Here is a 23,695-nt window from a genome sequence, read left to right as displayed (position 1 = left end):
CACCAACACCGGAGCTACCGCCTCACCAACACCGGAGCTACCGCCTCACCAACACCGGAGCTACCGCCTCACCAACACCGGAGCTACCGCCTCACCAACACCGGAGCTACCGCCTCACCAACACCGGAGCTACCGCCTCACCAACACCGGAGCTACCGCCTCACCAACACCGGAGCCACCGCCTCACCAACACCGGAGCTCCTGCAACCCCCAACCTACTGTCTCCTTCCCCATAATCCTGCAGAATGTAAGCCCGCAAGGGCAGGATCCTCGCCCCTCTGTATCAGTCAGTCATTGTTAGTTTGTTTACTGTAAGTGATATCTGTAACTTGTATGTAACCCCTTCTCATGTACAGCACCATGGAATCAGTGGTGCTATATACATAAATAATAATAACATATCATCCATCCTGCAGTCCTATGTAACACCACAGATAACACAGTGATAACTCTCTGAGTACAGATAATGTAGTAGATGTCACCTGCAGTCCTATGTAACACCACAGATAACACAGTGATAACTCTGAGTACAGATAATGTAGTAGATGTCACCTGCAGTCCTATGTAACAGCACAGATAACACAGTGATAACTCCCTGAGTGCAGATAATGTAGTAGATGTCACCTGCAGTCCTATGTAACACCACAGGTAACACAGTGATAACTCTGAGTACAGATAATGCAGTAGATGTCACTTGCAGTCCCATGTAAGCTTACATATGCGTGTCGCAGGCCTTGGTGATGTCACTGATCTTCTGTCCTGTTGTTTTGCAGCTCGTCTCCTGCGTGGGATGATGTCAGATTCGATGATGATGATGATGATCGTGTGGTTCAGTTCCTTTCGGTCCCTAAGCCCCTCCCCCGTGTGTTTCCTAGAGATCCGCCCCTTATGCCGGCCCCGCCTCCTCGTGACAGTAAGTTGTTCCTCACGCCGGTGGTCTGCTCGGGGACCAGTGATGTCATCGGGGTGTTCACCAATCCGAGCTCAGGATACCGTCACGTTCTGCCGGTGTCGGCGCCTCTTGTCTGGGTAGATTTTTGGCTTTTGTACATTAATTAACCCTTTGACCCCGGGGGGCCGCTGCTCAGTAACGTGGGGTGTAGGGTCAAAGTTTGTGAAATTTTTTCACTACTCGTAGTTGCCTAAAACTTTTAGGACTTTTTTTAGGGCTTTTTTTTTACCTTTTCAGTTGTTTGTGGGTTTTAGTGGAGGTTGAGCCCGGCCGGCAGATCATCAGACCCCTCTCTGCTTGCTGTCAGGGACTGGCTTCTCTCTTGTTCCCATCCTGGGCCTAATTCACAGCTGTGGCTTTGTTACAGTTGTGTCCAGGCTTCTCTGATACATTTTTCCTGTGTTAATACAATGTATCAGATAATGTAGGAGAAACACTTGTGCAGCTGCAGTGGTTGTGTGAGGGAGGAAGATACAAATGTAACAGAAGCTCAGCTGTGAGCAGTATCCGTTCTCTGTGGGGGTTTGGGATGTAAACCGTTCAGTGGCAGGATGCAGAGGTGTTAGAAGTGGTGAGGGTCTGAAGCCCCCCGTGTGTCGGTCGCAGTCCCCCTTGGGATGATTCTCCGCTCGCTCCTGGATCTCGCTCTCACTTTCCTTGTGTCTTTCCTTCTGTTTCAGGTCCTCAGAAGTCGGAGATCCGAGATCGCAGCTCCGGATGCATCTATGAGCTGAGCCAAGATGTAAGAGCCGTCCGGGATTGATGTAGAGTTCACACAGCGAGGCTGTGAGCCGGGAGGGGCGGTCTACGGTCCGGTACAAAGCCTGACATTAATACGGGGGCCTGGAGCTACCAGAAGGGGCTGGCTTGGGGGTTATATACAGACTGGCGTTAATATTGCAGTTTAATCCTGGGTCTGGTGTTAATTAGGGGTTTGGTCTGGGCTCCGATTTGTAATATAGGGGTCTTGTCTGGGTCTGATGGTAATATAGGGGTCTGGCCTGGGGTTTCACTGTATTTAGGGGGTCTGGTCTGATTTCTTTATATAAGGGTCTGACGTTGATACAGTCATGGCCGAAAGTGTTGGCTCTTTTGAAATTGTTCCATATTTCCCCTACAAATTATTGCAATGTTTCATGTTTTGTTACACACAGGTTTATTTCCTTTGTGTGTATTGGAACAGCACAAAAAAATATTCTGAGAAAAAAAAGGCAAATTGGACAGAATTTCATTCAAAACCCCCAAAATTGGCCTGACAAAATTGTAGGTAAACGTCTTTGTTTCAAACATGTGATGCTCGTTCGGACTCACCTGAGGCAAGTAACAGATGTGGGCAATAGGAAAATCACCTTAAACCAGATAAAAAGGGGAGACGTTGTTTCAGTCTTTGCATTGTGTGTCTGTCTGTGCCACACTAAGGCATGGAGAACAAAAAGAGAAGACAACTGTCTGTGGTCTTGAGAACCAAAATTGTTGAACAATATGAACAATCTCAAGGTTACAAGTCCATCTCCAGGGATCTTGATGTTCCCTTTAGCCATGATGTGTAACATAAACAAAAAGGTTTACAACCCATGGCACTGTAGCTAATCTCCCTGGACGGCAGAGAAAAATTCATAAAACGTTGTACCGCAGTATAGTCCGGATGGTGGGTACCCCCCAATCAAGGTCCAAAGAAATTCAAGCTGTTCTGCAGGCTCATCAGTGTCAGTGTGGACTATCCATTCACATGTGAGTGAAATGAAACACTATGGTAGGAGACCCAGGAGGATTCCACTGCTGACACAGAGACATTAAAAAAGCTAGCCCAGTAAGCCAAAATTCTTCTGGGAAAGAGTCTTGTGGACAGATGAGACCAAGGTAAAGCTTTTTGGTAACACACATCATTCTACTGTTTACCAAAGATGCAATGAGGCCTACAAAGAAAAGAACTCCATACCTACAGTCACATATGGTGGAGGGTCACATTTTGTTTGGGGCTGTTTTGCTGCCTGTGGCACTAAAGAGGCCCTGATTGTGTACAAGACATCATGAAATCTGAAGATTACCAGAGGATATAATGGGTCACAATGTAGTGTCCAGTGTCGGAAAGCTGGGCTTGTATCCTAAGTCAGGGGCTTCCAGGAGGACAATGACCCTAAACATACCAAGAAGCCCCCAGAAACCGATGGAAGCAAAGCTCTGGAGAGTTCAGAAGTGTCAGCAACAAGTCCGGGTGTAAACCCCACTGATCACCTGTGGAGAGATCTCACAATCGATGTTGGGGGACGGCGAAATATGAGATCGGGAGCAGATTGTGAGAAGAGTCCAAGATTCCGGCTGAGAGGAGGAAGAAGCTCGTGGATAGTAATAGGAAGTGATTGATCTCAGTTATTGATTCCAAAGGGGCAACCAAATATTAAGCTGAAGGTGCCGACAATTTGTGGGTTTTTGTGAAATTCTGTCCAATTTGCCTTTTTTTCAGTTTTTGGGTTTTTTTGTGTTGTTCCAATAGACACAATTGAAACAAACAGGAGTATAACAAAACGTGGGGAAGTGTAATATTTTTTTGGGGGAGAGATGCTTCATTTTCTGAAACAATTTCAAGGGTGCCAACACGTTCGTCCATGACCATGTATATGTGTCTACTCGAAGTCTGATGATAATATTGGGGTATGGTGTTATATTGGTCTGTTCTGGGGTCTGTATACATTTAGGGTGTCTGATGTTAATATTGGGTCTGATTTATATTTAGGGTTCCTGGGGTGTAAATATATTTTGGGGCATTTAGAGTTTTCAAGGATGATATTACTGTAGGGTTCTAATATACGTGAAGTCACTCCCTTTAATATGAAGCGCTCTCTCGTTTTTGTGACTTATACGCGATGTGACCACGCTCCGAATCTTCTTCTTACAGATTGATGGGATTGTTCTCACCGGCTTCCGACACCTGAATGTTAAAAGTCCAGAGACTGATGAAGACGACGAAAAGGAGAGCGGCTCAGCCGAATATGACGATGTTCAGAGCATGTAAGTGTGTCCTCCACCTGCACATCGAGGAGGTCAGATAATGCAGATGATCGCCAGTGATGAGATAATCGCGGCTTTTTTCTAGGAAACCGCAGAGTTCAGTGTCAGAAACCTCACACATAATATCTTTTGTTCTAGCACTTATTCACCACTAAAGGCTTCTTTCACACTTCAGTTGTTTGGCGTTAGTTTGAATCCGCCGCTTTCATCAAATAGCGGATCCGCCTTTTTTTTTTTGGCGGATCCGCTATTTTCCCATAGACTTGCATTAGCGACGGTGGCGGATGGTCGTCCGTTCGATCCGCCATGTGACGGATCCGTCGAAATTTGGCGGACGTCATCTAGACATAGACGGACATTATAAAGTTTTTTGTCTGCGCCGAGATGGCGGTTCGCAACGGATCTGTCGCGTCTGCCATTCCATAGAATGGGCGCCTATGGGCAACGGATCCGTCGCGACCGTCATTTGGCGGATCCGTCGCCCCAATCTGCTTTTTCAATTGCGCATGCTCCAAAAAGTACATACTTTTCCCAGACAACCCCCAAGTAACGGATCCGTCAAAAAAACGGATCCATTAGAACCGTTTTCCGTTTTCTCAATAATTGTGACGGATCCGTCACTATGTCGGAGCAGACTGACGCCAAACAACTGAAGTGTGAAAGAAGCCTAAGGAATGCACACTGTACACAACGCAAACTGTAATACTCTGTATGCAGTGAGCTCCCCCTAGTGGTGACTGTATAAATCTGTATATAGTGATCTCTTCCTAGTGGTGACTGTATAAATCTGTATGTAGTGAGCTCCCCCTAATGATGACTGTATAAATCTGTATGCAGTGAGCATCCTCTAGTAGAGGCTGTAAAAATCTGAATGTCTTGAGCTCCCCCTAGTGATGGCTGTATGAATCTGTATGTAGTGTGCTCCCCCTAGTGGCAGCTGTATGAATCTGTATGTAGTGAGCTCCCCCTAGTGGCAGCTGTATGAATCTGTATGTAGTGTGCTCCCCCTAGTGGCAGCTGTATAAATCTGTATGCGGTGAGCTCCCCCTAGTGGTGACTGTATAAATCTGTATGTAGTGTGCTCCCCCTAGTGGCAGCTGTATAAATCTGTATGCGGTGAGCTCCCCCTAGTGGTGACTGTATAAATCTGTATATAGTGAGCTCCCCCTAGTGGTGACTGTATAAATCTGTATGTAGTGAGCTCCCCCTAGTGGTGACTGTATAAATCTGTATGTAGTGAGCTCCCCCTAGTGGTGACTGTATAAATCTGTATATAGTGATCTCTCCCTAGTGGTGACTGTATAAATCTGTATGTAGTGAGCTCCCCCTAATGGCGACTGTATAAATCTGTATGCAGTGAGCATCCTCTGATAGAGGCTGTAAAAATCTGAATGTTTTGAGCTCCCCCTAGTGGCAGCTGTATGAATCTGTATGTAGTGAGCTCCCCCTAGTGGTGACTGTATAAATCTTTATGTAGAGAGCTTTGCCTAGTGGTGGTTATATAAATCTGTATGTAGTGAGTTCCCTCTAGAAAAGACTGTATAAATCTGCATATAATGAGCTCCCCCTAGAAATGGCTGTATAAATCTGTATGTAGTGTGTTCCCCCTAGTGGTGGCTGTATAAATCTGTATGTATTGATCTCCCTAGTGGTGACTGTATAAATCTGTATGCAGTGAGCATCCTCTAGTGGAGGCTGTAATAATCTGAATGTCTTGAGCTCCCCCTAGTGGCAGCTGTATGGATCTGTATGTAGTGAGATCTCACTAGTGGTGACTGTATAAATCTATGTATTGAGCTCCCCCTAGTGGTGGGTGTATGAATCTGTATGTAGTGTGTTCCCCCTAGTGGCAGCTGTATAAATGTGTATGTAGTGAGCTTTGCCTAGTGGTGGCTGTATAAATCTATATGTAGTGAGTTCCCTCTAGTAATGGCTGTATAAATCTGTATATAGTGAGCTCCCCCTAGTAATGGCTGTATAAATCTGTATGTATTGAGCTCCCACTAGTGGTGTCTATATAATATTGAATTCAATGGGATGCAAGACCACACCTTCTGGGGGGCCAAAAAGTTGCCAAAACAGCTCAAATTAAGGCAGACACCAGGAAAAGTGGCATCAGTTGACCCATCAATTGCGCTATAAATAAATCATTTGAAAAAACAATTGTGGTGTTTCCCTGTATTTTTGATAACAAGCCAGGCAAAGCTGACAGCTGCGGACTTCAACCCTCAGTCGTCAGGTTAGCAAGGCTGTTATTAAGAATAAAGGGGTCCCCACTCTATTTTTTTAATTATTGAAATAAATAATTAAAAAAACTGTGTGGTGTCTCTCCCCCCGTTTTTGACAACCAGCCAAGCTAAAGCTGACAGCTGGGGACTGGTATTCTCAAGCTGGTAAGGGGCCACATATATTGCCCCCCCAGTCTAAAAATAGCAGCCCGCAGTCAACAAAAATGGTACATCTTTTAGATGCCCAAATTCTGGTGCTGTGCCTGGCTCCTCTCACCTGCCCTGCGGCGGTGGCAGTGGGGTTCATATTTGTGGGGTTGATGTCACCTTTGTATTGTCTGGTGACATCAAGCCCACGGATTAGTAATGAAGAGGCATCTATAAGTCACCTAGCCATTACTAATCCTATAGTTATATTGTAAATGAACACACACCCAGAATAAAGTCCTTTTAATTGAAATAATGACTGACTCCTTTAATGAAGCTAAAGTAAACCATACTCGTGTCAACGCACAGTCCACAAAAGCCATGGTCTCCTGTAACAGAATTAAAATAATAAGCAACAGCAACAATATTCCTTACCGGTCTGCTGAGAAGATAATAATCCATTTGTCCCGTGATGGGTTGTGCACAGGTGTCTTTTATACTGATAACAAGTTCACACAGGAGCCATTACTACAGGTAATGAGTGGAGGACAGAGGAGCCTCTTAAAGAAGAAGTTACAGGTCTGTGAGAGCCAGAAATCCTGCATGGTTTTAGGTGACCAAATACTTATTTTCCACCATAATTTGCAAAATAAATCTTCCAAATCAGACAAGGTGATTTTCTGGATTTGTTTTCTCATTGTGACTCTCATAGTTGTGGTCGACCTATGATGTCAATTACAGGCCTCTCTCATCTTTATAAGTGGGAGAACTTGCACAACTGGTCACTGACTAAATACTTTTTTCCCCACTGTATACCGGACACTATAGTGAAATGTAATCCTTATTATCACAGCGTCAACAATACGCACAGTGTATAGAAAATCCAAATCTGTAATGACAAAGACTGGATAAATCAATAATCCATTATTTCCCAAAAAAAATCAAGAAAAACAGACATAAGCGTATAAGGAGAGAAAATGACAGAGGTCCAAGAAAGACTCCCACATACCAAAAGTCCAATTTTGTAGGCTATAGTCTATTGGACAACAGATAGGTACAGACAGCGCTATATGTAAGCTTCTTCAAAGAGATGAAGATCGTTATGATCCAGACCAGGTTTTGAGTCCTGTCTATCCCTTTTCCCGGTCTGATCATGTCAGGGGTTAACTTTTCTTCGCCTCAGTCTGGTTTCAGGTTTTGCTATTTATCTCTGTTGCATCCTGCAGGCTGTGTCAGTTATAGTTCTGCCTATGGCGTGTGTAGCTGACTCTGGCATACCCTGACTTGTCCTGCTGTGTTAGCTGCCTGAACTTGTGTCTCTGTTTTCCCCTATCTCCGTCTTGACTCATTGTTTCCCTTTTACGTGTTGACTGCCTGGTTTTGACTTGGCTTGTATCCTGACCTGGTTCTGTCTTTGACTTATCCGCTCCTGACTGTTACTGACCTCTTGGCTTGTCTCTGACTGTGTGTTTAGTTTATTCCTTTGGTACTGCGCTACTGACTATATCTATCCAGCTTGTTTTACTTTCCTGCTGCCACTTAGACGTAGCCTTGCTGCTGCATGACAGGCCTGCAGCCCTCCTTCCTCTCTATAGCGATCTAGTGGAGCTTGCACCTATCTGCATTGCAGCAGCGTGACATTATAACTGACCACTGACAGATTTTTTTCTTTGCTTCGCTCCTTATGGATCCCCTGCACACTTTTGAGGGTCATATGACAAATCTGACCCAGTGATGCAGGATTTGTCAGTGGAACATGGGGCTCTTGTTTCCTCTCACAATCAACTCCAGCGGGAGCTTATGGAAACTATTGAATCTTTTCAGGGTTCCATGACTAAATCAGCTGATGGGCAATATAATACCACTGATATTTCCTTACACTCTCCTGAACCTACAGTCCGCCTCGCTGATACTTTCTGTGGAGAGAAGAAGTTTGTTAAATTCAGAGAGGGTTGTAAGCTACATTTTTCCCTCAGACCCAAATCCTCAGGAGAGGAGATGAGTCAAATGGTGGGGATAATTATTTCTTTACTCCGGGAGGGTCCTCTAACCTGGGCTTTTTCTTTACTTGCTACTGCCCCTCAACGTATATCTGTGGATAGGTTCTTTGAGGCTTTAGGGCTGATTTATGACGGACGAGACCGGGTCAGGTTGGCAGAGGACATGATCATAGGTCTCTCCCAGAGCAAACTCACTGCTGAACGGTATTGTTCTGAGTTTAGACGGTGGTCCACGGAGGTGTTTCGGGATGACTCTGCTTTGAGATGCCAGTTCAGTAGAGGACTTTCGGATCATCTCAAAGATGCGCTGGCCCTCCACCCGCCACCCAATTCCCTGAAGGATTCCATGACCCAGTCCATTCGTATGGACCGGAGGTTACAGGAAAGAGGAATTATCCAGCGAGAGATTCCTGTATTGCCTGCTAAGTCTGAGGTGATGCCATTCACAGAGACCATAGAGGTTGGTGCCACCAACTCCAAAGAGAAATTATGTTTTTATTGTGGAGATTCGGGACATTGGAAGAAGGACTGCCCTTCTTGTCCATCGATTAACAAGCTTCCGAGTCTGGGTGATTGTCGAGGAGGTCACCCAGACTCTCAGGTACCATTTTCATAATTTCAAAAAGTTTTTTTAGAGGTGGAACTGTGTTTGGAGGTGGTTACATATCCACTCCAGCTTTTGTGGACTGTGGATCTTCCATGAACTTCATTGACTCTAGTCTGGTGTCCAAGTTTAAAGTTAGGGACAGTTAGGCTAGAGACTAGTCTACACAAAGGTCACATCCGTCGTTCTGTCTCGCCTGTGGCCGCGTGATTCTTTTTTGTTAAAGGGAACCTGTCACCCTGTTTTTTCGGTATGAGATAAAAATACTGTTAAATAGGGCCTGAGCTGAGCATTACAATAGTGTAGTTTGTGGACCCCGATTCCCCACCTATGCTGCCGAAATACGTTACCAAAGTAGTCGTTTTCGCCTGTCAATCAGGCTGGTCTGGTCAAAAGGGCGTGTTGTCTTCCCCCAGATTTTGCGTAGTTTTCCGTTGGTGGCGTAGTGGTGTGCGCATGCCCAAGGTCCCGAATCCTCTGCCAGGGGATTTAAAAGAGCGCGATGTGCACTATTTCATTGGTGATCGGTGGGCGCGGCCATCTTCCTTTGGCCGCACGTGCGCAGAAGCGGCGCTCTGCTGGCCGCGGCTTTAGGAAAATGGCCGTCGCGATATCCATCTGCGCACGCGCGGCATCCCGCAGCCATTTTCCTGAAGCCGCGGCCAGCAGAGCGCCGCGGCTAGCAGAGCGCCGCTTCTGCGCACGCGCGGCCAAAGGAAGATGGCCGCGCCCACCGATCACCAATGAAATAACGAACAGCGCGCTCTTTTAAATCCCCTGGCAGAGGATTCGGGACCTTGGGCATGCGCACACCACTACGCCACCAACGGAAAACTACGCAAAATCTGGGGGAAGACAACACGCCCTTTTGACCAGACCAGCCTGATTGACAGGCGAAAACGACTACTTTGGTAACGTATTTCGGCAGCATAGGTGGGGAATCGGGGTCCACAAACTACACTATTGTAATGCACAGCTCAGGCCCTATTTAACAGTATTTTTATCTCATACCGAAAAAACGGGGTGACAGGTTCCCTTTAAGACAAAAGATGGTGGTTTACACCCGTGCCTCGATTTCCGAGAACTAAATAAAATTACAGTGAGAAATACCTACCCTCTCCCACTCATTCCAGATCTTTATAACCAATTGTCTGGGGCTAGGTGGTTTTCCAAACTTGATCTCAGGGGAGCATATAACCTTATCCGCATTCAGGAAGGGGATGAGTGGAAAACGGCATTTCTCACCTCCGAGGGTCTGTTTGAAAATTTGGTCATGCCCTTGAGTCTCACGAACACGCCCGCGGTATTTCAGAACTTCATGAATGATGTTTTTTCTCTTTCGTTTTTTCTGATTTTATCGGGCACTTTATTGTTGTATACCTGGACGATATTCTTTTTTCTCTCCTGACAAGGAATCCCACATTGGTCATGTACCGTATTTTCCGGCGTACAAGACGACTTTTTAACCCCTAAAAATTGTCCCAAAAGTCGGGGGTCGTCTTATACGCCGGGTACGGCGTGTGCAGGGAGCGATCCTGGATGATTCCCAGGGTCTGAAGGAGAGGAAACTCTCCTTCAGGCCCTGGGATCCATATTCATGTTAAAAATAAAGAATAAAAATAAAAAATATGTATATACTCACCCCTCTGAGAAGCCTGGCTCTCACCGCTGTCAGCGTCTGCCTCCGTTCCTAAGAATTGCGAGCGTGAAGGACCTTTGATGACGTCACGGTCAGGTGACTGGTCACATGAGCGGTCACGGACCAATCACAGGCCAGTCACCTGACCGTGACGTCATCGAGGGTCCTTCATGCTGCAATTCTTAGGAACGGAGGCAGACGCTTACACCGGTGAGAGCCAGGCTTCTCAGAGGGGTGAGTATATACATATTTTTTATTTTTATTCTTTATTTTTAACATGAATATGGATCCCAGGGCCTGAAGGAGAGTCTCCTCTCCTTCAGACCCTGGGAACCACACGCTGTATAAGATGACTGGGCGTATAAGATGACCCCAGTCTTATACAGCGGGCATATCCCAAATTCCATATTTTATATGGAAAAGTTGGGGGTCGTCTTATACGCCCAGTCGTCTTATACACCAGAAAATACGGTACTTTCTGTTCTTCACAGGTTATGGGGAAATTCTCTATTCGCTAAACCCGAGAAATGTTTGTTTTGTGTCCAGGAGCTTTCCTTTCTGGCGATCATCCTTTCTGCCAATGGGTTTCGGATGGATCCCGGAAAGGTATAGGCCATTGTTGATTGGGTGCAACCCATAGACCTCAAGGGTCTGCAGCGTTTTCTGGGCTTCGCCAATTATTATCGAAAATTCTTTAAGGGGTTTTCTCATGTGGTCAAGCCACTCACCGATCTCACTCGCAAGGGGGCTGATCTCAAAGTTTGGTCACCCTTGGCGGTTGAAGCATTTACTACATTATAGATGTGTTTTATGTCTGCTCCTGTATTGGTTTAGCCCGATCCATCTGAACCGTTCATTGTAGAGGTGGGCGCATCGGAGGTGGGAGTGGTGGTGGTGTTGTCTCAGGGACCCGCTACTTTGACCAATTTAAGACCATGTGCCTTTTTCTCCAGGAAGTTTTCTTCTGCGGAGAGGAATTATGATGTTGGTAACCGGGAGTTATTGGCCATAAAATTGGCTTTTGAAGAATGGAGGCATTTTTTGGAGGGGGCGGTTCATCGGATCACGGTGATTACGGACCACAAGAGCCTGTCTTACATGGAGTCTGCTAAGCAGTTAACTCCTAGGCTGGCAAGGTGGTCGTTTTTTTATTTTCTCGTTTTCATTTTTCTATCACCTTTCGGCTTGGTTCCAAGAATGTCAAGGCTGATGCCTTATCTCGCAGTTTTGATCCGATATCACCCCCCCCTGAACCTCCTTCGTCCATTCTTCAGCACGGGGTGGTTGTTGCGGGGGGTATCCTCTGAATTGGAGCGTGAAATTCGGGACGTTCAGCCTCTTGCTCCTCCATCTTTGCCTGATAACAAGCTCTTTGTCCCGATTCAGTACCAGTTGAGGGTTCTCCGGGAGTTCCACGATTCTGCTCTCAGTGGAAACCCGGGGATCTCAGCCACCCAGAAAGCCACTGCTAGGCTGTTTTAGTGGTCCTCCATGTCCTCTGATATCACTGTGTTTGTGTCTGCTTGTGATACCTGTGCCCGTGCTAAGAACTCCCATAACCGGCCTGCCGGGGAATTGGTGCCATTGCCAATTCCAGATAGACCTAGGACTCATTTGTTCATGGATTTTATCACTGATCTCCTCCTTCCAATGGAAATATGGTAATCTGGGTAGTGGTTGACAGATTCAGTAAACAGGTGCATTTTGTACCTCTGGCAGGATTGCCTAATGCAATAACACTATCTAAGTTGTTTATTGAGCACATTGTGCGGTTGCATGGCGTGCCTTTGAGTGTGGTTTCTGATAGAGAGGTACAATTTGTGTCCAAATTTTGGAGGACATTTTGTAAAAAATTGGGTATTTACTTGACCTTCTCCTCTGCCTTCCATCCCGAGGCCAACAGTCCGATGGAGAGAACCAATCAGTCACTTGAACAGATTTTGCGGTGTCTTGCTACGTCTCAGCAGGATGACTGGTGTTCTTCATTGCCAGTGGCTGAGTTTGCATTTAACAACCGGATTAACCAGTCCACAGGCACCTCTCTGTTCTTTTGTAACTATGGTTTTCACCCCCATTTTGGCAAATTTTCCAGGTTGGGTTCAGGATGTCCAGGGGCTGATACGGCAGTGCAATGATTGGGGGAGGTCCAGAAGAACATTGGGGAGGCTCAGGGCAAACATAAACATTTTGCTGACAAGCGATGGTCAGTAGGACCTATATTCCTGGTAAGAGATAGTGTGGTTGTGTACCAAGAACATTCGTCTGAAAGTTCCTTCTGCTAAGCTAGGTCCCAGGTTTATTGGTCCTTACGAGATCATTGAGGTTGTCAATCCAGTTGCTTTTCGCTTACGCCTTCCTCCGTCGCTTCGGATCCCCAATGTGTTCCATAAGTTCCTTCTTAAGTCATTTGTACCTTCCTCTGCTGGGTCTCTGTCACGATTCCCGGGGAGGATACCTTTATCATCTCGCCGCTCTCACCAGTTTTTCATGAACCGGGGTTGTTTGGCTGCCCCTGGTTCTTTCTGAAGGGGATTTATCTATATCCCACTTCCCAGTTCCAGTTTGGAACTTGCTGCTCTCTGGCGCCCCTTACCCTCAGGTCAGTCTCGGTACTGCACCTAGGATAATTAGTTGCCAGTAAGGCTGCCTTACTTTGTACTGGCTAATGGCACACTGCAGCGAGGGCGATATAACTACTACCACTCAGGCGGAAACAATAATTATATCAATGCCGCTGTCGCTACAAAGCCTCCCACACGCACAGGACAACTCCGCTGCCACCAGCTCCGATTTCTTAATTATTAACGGGTCCGGAGCCAACCCAGATTAGTAGTGTAATTAACTTCAGAGGACGTGACAGTACGTTATAGAGCAAGGAGAGACAAAGCTAGTAATTTTATATTTTACTCCAAAAAAGGTAAATAATATCAATGAGAAAGCGAAGCCTAAGTACTGAGTTTAGGATGAATCTTACAGGGCTCCCTAGACTGTTTTTTGGTTTTCTTGCAGCCTCTAAATGTGGCATTTTGTATGTTTTTTTGAGTTTTTTGTCAAAAATTATGATTAATAAAAGATTTTTGTAAATTTTATTTACTTGGTACTTAGGCTTTGTTTTTCCCTTCCCCATGACAGCACCTATACAGGAGAGATGGTCCCAGCCCCCAGGAACAGGAAACCTGCAGAGGAGATAACAGATGGGGGCGGCCCCTCTCTCCTCAGTTTGGTTTCCTGTTCCTGCGGGGAGCCTGCGATGCCGGAGGGATCTCTCTCGGGCCGTGCCGGTCTGCAGACCGAGGTCCGCGGCGGGGACAGCTGATGGGAGCGATGTGCGGCATTACTCACGGGCGCATGGCTGTGGATGGCGTCCGTCCCGCTGCGGTCTCCCCGGCGTCCGCTCCTGGCCGGAGGCCGGGGTAGCGGGAGAGCCCATCACTAAACTGGCGCCGAGGTGAATGGGACGACTTCCGGTTCAGACCAGAAGTGACGTCGCACGTCGGGGGGAGCGGTGTGCTGACACTCCCAGAGGGAGAATGTTCAGGGACGCTCACACCGCTCTTACCCTATAATGTTTAAGGAAGCACAGCGCAAGTAACGGTGGCATTAGCTTCTCTGGCAATGGCGGACCCAACTGCGGAATCGCCGGTTCTGGTGGACATCCCACAGATTCCCGTGGCACCGAGGTTCTGGTGGGTGAGTGCCTTTGTATGGCAAAACACGTCAGTAAGGCTGTGTGCACACGTAGGAAATGTGGTGCAGAATTTTCTGCACTAAATCTGCATCTCCTGGCAGAATCCGCAGGTGCCTTTTTTGTGCAGATTTTATTTCTATAATGGAGGGGTGCAGAAACGCTGCAGAACTGCACAAAAGAAGTGACATGCACTTCTTTGAAATCTGCAGCATTTCTGCGCAGATTTTTCTGCACCATGTGCACAGCTTTTTTTTTCACATTGCACTGTAAATCACAGTGCAGTTCTGCAGCGTTTCTGCTGCAGAAAAATCTGCTACAATTCTGCACTAAATCTGCACTAAATCTGCATGGTGTGCACATACCCTAAGTGTGTGCACTCTGTTATAAAGCTCTCCCTAGAACTCCTGAGAAGCGGATTTACCGGCTATGATAGATAAAATCGTGGCCGAGGAATCCTCATCATTGCTCCAAAACATAAAAGCGATTGTTAGGGATGAAGGTAAAATCACAGATGAAGCAGCATGGGTTACATGGCTCTGAAGATCCACCCCCTAGACCTGCCCGAACCGCTGACGTGGAATCAGAAGGCGAACCGGGGGAATTACCACCCGGTGATGACTCAGATTTGGACTCTTCAGACGAAGAGTGTGGTCGGCCGTATGTGTTATCTGATGACGTGGGGAACTACTAAAACTAGTTAGATCCACTTTGGGGGTCGAAACACCAAAAGAACATAAAACAACCCAAGACTATGTTCCATAATCTAGAGGGAAAAAACTGAGAGTTTTTCCTTTCCACGAGACTGTATTAAATCTAATTAAAAGAGAGTGGAAAAAACCTAAATAAAAACATGTCAGTCCCTCAGGCCCTTAAGTGAAAATATCCATTTGATGATGAAATTTGTGACAAATGGGGAAAAAGCGCCTAAACTTGACTCCGCAATTCCGAGTACCTCAAAAGGCATAGCACTTCCCTTCGAGGACATGGGAGGGTTAAAATAAGGCGGACGCCTTCTTAAAATCAGCATGGGACGCATCGACATGGGCATTTAAACCAGGGGTGGCCGCCACTTGTACGGCTCGGGCCATGATAAAATGGTTAGAGGAACTGAGCGACCACATAAGAGACACATGTCCAAGAGACAGACTCTTAGAAGTAATACCCTCACTACAAAATGCGGCAGGTTTCCTGGCGGATGCCGCCATTGACTCGGTACGGTTTTCCGCCCGTGCATGTGCCCTCTCCAATTCTGGTAGAAGAGCATTGTGGTTAAATAATTGGTCTGCTGACTTTCAGTCAAAAGTCAAACTGCATGCAGTCCCTTGTGAAGGGGAATATTTATTTGGTAAAGCACTAGATGAAATTCTAGAAAAAGCAGCAGATAAGAAAAAACACTTCCCTCCTCCCCCCTTCTCAAGACGCCGCTGGAATGATACCCGGCGTTCCTTTCAGGGTTCTGGAAAAGCAGGCCGGGGTCGGCCAGGGGATAAGTCCACACGAGGGAAGCCCTGGAATGAGAGAAGAGAAAGAGGATATCTCTTTAATAAACCCCCTCAAAAACCAGACCCCAAACAACAATGACGCCGACATCCGAGTGGGGGGAAGGCTTCGGTTCCCATCAGTGGGAAAAGTTCCAAGTCTCTCAATGGGTAATCACCCTATTATCCGAAGGCCTAATGCTGAACTTCACCTCCCTCATCGAGTAAAAAGGTAACATTGGAAAGGGAAGTTCATCTCCTCATGGAAAAACAAGTCCTTCTAAAAGTACCTGCACCAGAGATAGGGAAAGGGTTTTACGGTACCCTATTCCTCACGCCAAAACCAGATGGGTCACTAAGAACGATCTTCAATTTAAAATCCCTAAATCAATATATCCGAGTAGAAAAATTCAAAATGGAGACGTTAAAAACTACAGTAAAACTGCTCTATCCAGGCTGTTACATGGCGGTAATAGACTTCACAGATACTATCATGTTCCCATTTGTGTAGAACATCAACATTTTTTAAGGTTGGTAGTAGAAATAAATCAAATTCCCACTCCTCTACAGTACCAGTGTCTCCCTTTCGGGGTATCGGTAGCCCCCCGAGTTTTTACAAAAATTATCTCAGAGATGGCATCGTTGGTAAGGAAGGAAAACATCTTATTAGTACCCTATCCAGACGATTTTCTCCTTATGGCAGACAGCCAGGAAGACTGCATAGAGGCAGTCACAAAACTACGGAACCTTCTGTCCAAACTAGGATGGTTAATAAATTTAAAAAAATCAAAAATGATTCCAGTCCAGATACAGGAATTCAGCAGGACTCAATCAAACAAGTGTGTGTCCTTCCGGACAGGAAAATCGAAGCCATAAAGCAAAAAATAAAACGAAGCCATGTCCCTTCTAGGGATGTTGACAGCCACAATTCCGGCGGTTCGGTGGGCTCAACTGCATTCAAGAGAGTTACAGTGGCAAATCCTGACCGAACAGGCAAAGGACCCCTACAATTTAAATTGGAAAATCGCCCTATGGCCACAAGTTCAGGACTCTTTAAATTGGTGGCTAAAATTAGAGAATTTAAAAAAGGGGGTGCCATGGTCGATCCCCAATCCCGGTGGTGCTAACCATGGATGCGAGCCCTCTCGGCTGGGGGCCCACTTGAAAGATCAGATTCTGCAAGGCAGATGGGATCCTCAAATGGAGTCGGCATCCTTCAACCTAAAGGAACTAACAGCAGTAAGGCAAGCGGTTCTACAAATAGAAGGGACTATCAAAGGAAAGCACCTAGTGGCCCTATCCGACAACAGCACAGCAGTCTCTTACATAAATCGACAAGGGGGAACAAGGTCGAGGTCTCTGTTAGAGGAAGACAAAGGACTGGTTTCTTGGGCAGAAATTCACCTTTTATCCTTGACAAGCACACACCTAAAAGGGACAGACAACCTTGTTGCAGACTTCTTAAGCAGGCACGTGCTACACCAGAACGAATGGTCCCTAAATCAAGAAATATTTGGGGAAATCTGCGCCAGTTGGGGTATTCCACAGGTAGATCTCTTTGCCACAAAACAAAACCGGAAGGTAGAAAGGTTCTATTCCCTGAACCCAGGAGAGAACCCAGAAGGAGTGGATGTGCTGTTGCACCAATGGAAGTTCCAACTTGCCTACGCATTGTCCCTGATTCCGCTAATACCAACAGTGTTGAAAAAAATCCGAGAGGACGGGACACGAATAATACTGATCGCATCCTTCTGGCCGAAGAGGGCCTGGCTCAGGCGTATGTCCATATCGGACCCATGGATCCTTCCAGATGTGCCGAATCTACTACACCAGGGTCCAGTATCCCATCCTCAAGTACACAGCCTACATCTCACTGCCTGGAACTGGAGAGGGGGCTTCTGCTAGAAAAGGGATTTTCAGCTCCGTTAATTACTACTCTATCCAGCAGGAAAGAAATTACATCCGATAAATATCAGAAAATCTGGGAAAAATTTCTTGAGATTTCAGGACGATGCCTGTCAAGTACCACTCAGAAAGTCCCAATAAGGAAAGTCTTGGAGTTCCTCCAAAAAGGGTTGGAACGGGGTTTATCTACCAGCACCCTAAAGGTGCAAGCTTTGGCGCCTTATTTGATCAAAAATTGGCTGATCACCCCTGGGTCTACAGGTTCATCCGAGCCTCCTTCACAGCCAGACCATTAAACCTCGGCCAAAGGTAGCTCCCTGGGATCTAAATTTAGTGCTCCAGGCCTTAACCTCGCCTCCTTTTCAGCCTCTTAACTCCATCTCAGAAAAAACTCTAACCCTAAAAACGGTTCTCCTGGTTGCACTGACATCAGCCGACGCATTAGTGAGATCCAGGCGATCTCTATTGATCCTCCATACACTACAATTCGGGAGGACAGAGTAATGATCAAAACTGACCCGGCCTTCTTACCAAAGGTCAATTCAAAGTTCCATAGGGACCAGGAGATAGTTTTACCCTCATTTTGTGCCAACCCAAAATCCCAGGGAGAACAAACCTTTCATTGCCTTGATGTCAGACGTTGCCTAATCCAATACCTAGAAGTGACAAAACCATGGCGACAGTCTTCAGCCCTTTTTGTCTCATTTCAGGGAGTAAACAGGGAAAAGAAGGCCACAAAATGTACTATTGCCCGGTGGCTCCGCATGGCTATTGCACTCTCCTACTCCTCTTCAGGTCAATGCCCTCCACTAGGGGTGACGGCACACTCCACAAGAGCTATCGCCTGTTATGACCCCAATGGCAGAGGGTCTCAGAAGTAATTACCAAGTCTGCAAACACAAAAAACCAGCTCATAGGACAGTGGTAACTGGGCTGACCGTATAACTAATCCTAGCACCACAAATAGCAGCAGCCGGGGAACGTGCCTACGTTGGTTCTAGACGTCTCGCGCCAGCCGGAGAACTAACTAACCCTAGAAAGGAAAAGATAGACCTTTCTTGCCTCCAGAGAAAAGACCCCAAAAGTTGGATACAAGCCCCCAACAAATAATAATGGTGAGGTAAGAAGAAAAGACAAACGTAAGAATGAACTAGATATTTAGCAAGGAGAGGCCCACAGACTAATAGCAGAATATAGTAAGATGACTTATACGGTCAGCAAAAACCCTATCAAAATTTCCACGATGGATATACAAGAACCCCCGAACCGTCTAACGGCCCGGGGGGAGGATACCAGCCCCCTAGAGCTTCCAGCAAAATCAGGAATCACATTTAGTACAAGCTGGACAAATAAATAAGAGAAATGCAAATAACCAAAAAACAAGGAAGCAGGACTTAGCTTAATTTTGCAAGAACCACGACCAGCAGACAGGAGCAAACAGAAAGGAACTGATTACAACGATGCCAGGCACCAGACTGAGAATTCAGGAAGTTTATATAGCAACATCCCTGGACTAACGACCCAGGTGGGTGCCAAACTAGGGAAAGACAATCCCAGAGTCATATCACTAGTGACCACAAGAGGGAGCCAAAAAAGTCTAATTCACAACAGTACCCCCCCTTTAAGGAGGGGTCACCGAACCCTCACCAAGACCACCAGGGTGATCAGGATGAGCAGCGTGAAAGGCACGAACTAAATCGGCCGCATGCACATCAGAGGCAACCACCCAGGAATTATCCTCCTGACCATAGCCCTTCCACTTGACCAGATACTGAAGCCTCCGCCTGGAGAGACGAGAATCCAAGATCTTCTCCACCACGTACTCCAACTCGCCCTCAACCAACACCGGAGCAGGAGGCTCAACAGAAGGAACCACAGGTACAACGTACCGCCGCAACAAAGACCTATGGAACACGTTGTGAATGGCAAACGACACAGGAAGATCCAAGCGAAAGGACACGGGATTAAGGATTTCCAATATCTTGTAAGGACCGATGAAGCGAGGCCTAAATTTAGGAGAGGAGACCTTCATAGGAACAAATCGAGAAGACAGCCATACCAAATCCCCAACATGAAGTCGGGGACCCACACCGCGGCGGCGGTTGGCAAAGCGCTGAGCCTTCTCCTGTGACAACTTTAAGTTGTCCACCACATGATTCCAAATCTGCTGCAACCTATCCACCACAGAATCTACCCCAGGACAGTCAGAAAGCTCCACATGTCCCGAGGAAAAACGAGGATGGAAACCAGAGTTGCAGAAAAATGGCGAAACCAAAGTAGCGGAACTAGCCCGATTATTAAGGGCAAACTCAGCCAACGGCAAGAAGGTCACCCAATCATCCTGATCTGCAGAAACAAAACACCTCAAATAAGCCTCCAGAGTCTGATTAGTTCGCTCCGTTTGTCCATTAGTCTGAGGATGAAAGGCAGACGAAAACGACAAATCAATGCCCATCTTAGCACAGAAGGATCGCCAGAACCTGGACACAAACTGGGATCCTCTGTCAGACACGATATTCTCAGGAATGCCGTGTAAACGAACCACATTCTGAAAGAACAAAGGAACCAGATCGGAAGAGGAAGGCAGCTTAGGCAAAGATACCAAATGGACCATCTTGGAAAAGTGATCACATACCACCCAGATGACAGACATGCCCTGAGACACCGGAAGATCTGAAATGAAATCCATGGAAATGTGTGTCCAAGGCCTCTTTGGGACAGGCAAGGGCAAGAGCAACCCGCTGGCACGAGAACAGCAAGGCTTAGCTCGAGCACAAGTCCCACAGGACTGCACAAATGACCGCACATCCCGTGACAAAGAAGGCCACCAAAAGGACCTAGCCACCAAATCTCTGGTGCCAAAAATTCCCGGATGCCCTGCCAACACCGAGGAATGAACCTCGGAAATGACTCTGCTGGTCCACTTATCAGGAACAAACAGTCTGTCAGGTGGACAAGAGTCAGGTCTACCAGCCTGAAATCTCTGCAACACACGTCGCAAATCCGGAGAAATGGCTGACAAGATTACTCCCTCTTTAAGAATACCAACTGGTTCAGCGACTCCAGGAGAGTCAGGCACAAAGCTCCTTGAAAGAGCATCAGCCTTCACATTCTTTGAACCTGGTAAATACGAGACCACAAAGTCAAAACGGGAGAAAAACAATGACCAACGGGCCTGTCTAGGATTCAGGCGTTTAGCAGACTCGAGATACATCAGATTTTTGTGATCAGTCAAGACCACCACACGATGCTTAGCACCCTCGAGCCAATGACGCCACTCCTCAAATGCCCACTTCATGGCCAGCAACTCCCGATTGCCAACATCATAATTCCGCTCAGCAGGCGAAAACTTCCTAGAGAAAAAAGCACATGGTCTCATTACAGAGCAACCAGGGCCTCTCTGCGACAAAACGGCCCCTGCCCCAATCTCAGAAGCATCCACTTCAACCTGAAAGGGAAGTGAGACATCAGGCTGGCACAAAACAGGCGCCGAAGTAAACCGGCGCTTCAACTCTTGGAAAGCTTCCACGGCTGCAGGAGCCCAGTTAGCCACATCAGAACCTTTCTTGGTCATATCCGTCAAAGGTTTAACAACGCCAGAAAAATTAGCGATAAAACGACGGTAGAAGTTAGCAAAACCCAAGAACTTCTGAAGACTCTTAACTGAAGTGGGTTGAGTCCAATCATGAATAGCTCGGACCTTGACTGGGTCCATCTCCACCGCAGAAGGGGAGAAAATAAAACCCAAAAAGGGAACCTTCTGTACTCCAAAGAGACACTTTGAGCCCTCAACAAACAAAGCATTATCACGCAAAATCTGAAACACCATCCTGACCTGCTCTACATGCGAGTCCCAATCATCAGAAAAAAACAGAATATCATCCAGATAAACAATCATAAATTTATCCAGATACTTCCGGAAAATATCATGCATAAAGGACTGAAACACTGAAGGAGCATTAGAGAGCCCAAAAGGCATCACCAAGTACTCAAAATGACCTTCGGGCGTATTAAATGCAGTTTTCCATTCATCTCCTTGCTTAATGCGCACAAGGTTGTACGCACCACGAAGATCTATCTTGGTGAACCACTTGGCACCTTTAATCCGGGCAGACAAGTCCGACAACAGAGGCAAAGGATACTGAAATTTAACAGTGATTTTATTCAGAAGCCGATAGTCAATACAAGGTCTCAAAGATCCGTCCTTCTTGGCCACAAAAAAAGAATCCCGCACCAAGAGGGGAAGAGGATGGACGGATATGCCCCTTCTCCAGAGATTCCTTGATATACGAACGCATTGCGGTATGTTCAGGTACAGACAGATTAAATAATCTTCCCTTAGGAAATTTACTACCTGGAATCAAATCTATAGCGCAGTCACAGTCCCTATGAGGAGGCAGAACACTGGACCTGGACTCGCTGAACACATCCTGATAATCAGACAAATACTCAGGAACTTCCGAAGGAGTAGAGGAAGCAATAGACACCGGCGGGGAATCACCATGAATTCCCTGACAGCCCCAACTTGACACAGACATTGCCTTCCAATCCAAGACTGGATTATGGGTCTGTAACCATGGCAGACCCAAAACGACCAAATCATGCATTTTATGCAGCACAAGAAAACGAATCACCTCCCGATGTTCAGGAGTCATGCACATGGTTACCTGTGTCCAAAACTGCGGTTTATTTTCCGCCAATGGCGTAGCATCAATACCTCTAAGAGGAATAGGATTTACCAACGGCTCAAGAACAAAACCGCAGCGCTTGGCAAATGACAGATCCATAAGACTCAGGGCAGCACCTGAATCCACAAACGCCATAACAGGGTAAGAAGACAATGAGCAAATTAAAGTCACAGACAAAATAAATTTAGGTTGCAAATTACCAATGGCGACAGGACTAACAACCCTTGTTAGGCGTTTAGAGCATGCTGATATAACATGTGTAGAATCACCACAGTAAAAACACAACCCATTCTGACGTCTATGATTTTTCCGTTCATTTCTAGTCTGAATTCTACCACATTGCATTAATCATTCAACTTTGGCCTGGCATACTGTTATGACCCCAATGGCAGAGGGTCTCAGAAGTAATTACCAAGTCTGCAAACACAAAAAACCAGCTCATAGGACAGTGGTAACTGGGCTGACCGTATAACTAATCCTAGCACCACAAATAGCAGCAGCCGGGGAACGTGCCTACGTTGGTTCTAGACGTCTCGCGCCAGCCGGAGAACTAACTAACCCTAGAAGGGAAAAGATAGACCTTTCTTGCCTCCAGAGAAAAGACCCCAAAAGTTGGATACAAGCCCCCAACAAATAATAACGGTGAGGTAAGAAGAAAAGACAAACGTAAGAATGAACTAGATATTTAGCAAGGAGAGGCCCACAGACTAATAGCAGAATATAGTAAGATGACTTATACGGTCAGCAAAAACCCTATCAAAATTTCAACGATGGATATACAAGAACCCCCGAACCGTCTAACGGCCCGGGGGGAGGATACCAGCCCCCTAGAGCTTCCAGCAAAATCAGGAATCACATTTAGTACAAGCTGGACAAATAAATAAGAGAAATGCAAATAACCAAAAAACAAGGAAGCAGGACTTAGCTTAATTTTGCAAGAACCACGACCAGCAGACAGGAGCAAACAGAAAGGAACTGATTACAACGATGCCAGGCACCAGACTGAGAATTCAGGAAGTTTATATAGCAACATCCCTGGACTAACGACCCAGGTGGGTGCCAAACTAGGGAAAGACAATCCCAGAGTCATATCACTAGTGACCACAAGAGGGAGCCAAAAAAGTCTAATTCACAACAATCGCCACAACCTGGGCGGAAAGGGCAAATGCGTCGATAGAGCAAATTTGTAATGCGTCAGTATGGTCTTCACCCTCTACCTTCTTTCGCCACTATAGATTGAACCTGGGGCTTTCAAGTCTTGCCTTTGGGAGGAAAGTCTCATCAGCTATTGTCTCACCCTAGGAGACTTCTTCTATTTCTTCCTCTCATGTATAGGTGCTGTCATGGGGAAGGGGAA

The 23,695-nt window shown here is 46.4% G+C and overlaps 1 protein-coding gene and 1 long non-coding RNA gene across 9 annotated transcripts in view; one reads left to right on the top strand and one right to left on the bottom strand.

The window, feature by feature from the left end:
- The window catches only part of ARAP1 (ArfGAP with RhoGAP domain, ankyrin repeat and PH domain 1), a 209,480-nt gene that overhangs the window by 75,477 nt on the left and 110,308 nt on the right, over positions 1-23,695 (top strand). For all 8 annotated transcript variants that reach the window (XM_077298858.1, XM_077298856.1, XM_077298857.1 and 5 more), the window contains 3 exons: positions 774-913; positions 1,633-1,694; positions 3,849-3,961. In XM_077298858.1, coding sequence (XP_077154973.1) covers positions 774-913; positions 1,633-1,694; positions 3,849-3,961 — 315 coding nt within the window. The remainder of the gene's footprint in view (positions 1-773; positions 914-1,632; positions 1,695-3,848; positions 3,962-23,695) is intronic.
- The window catches only part of LOC143817444 (uncharacterized), a 31,855-nt gene continuing 23,708 nt past the window's right edge, over positions 15,549-23,695 (bottom strand). Inside the window, exon 3 of the long non-coding RNA XR_013224149.1 lies at positions 15,549-15,775. This is a non-coding gene — a long non-coding RNA (uncharacterized LOC143817444). The remainder of the gene's footprint in view (positions 15,776-23,695) is intronic.

Source organism: Ranitomeya variabilis, chromosome 3 (genome assembly GCF_051348905.1).
Source record: "Ranitomeya variabilis isolate aRanVar5 chromosome 3, aRanVar5.hap1, whole genome shotgun sequence".
In the NCBI taxonomy this organism is placed as follows: Eukaryota; Metazoa; Chordata; class Amphibia; order Anura; family Dendrobatidae; genus Ranitomeya; species Ranitomeya variabilis.
This window is presented reverse-complemented; position numbering and strand designations above follow the sequence as displayed.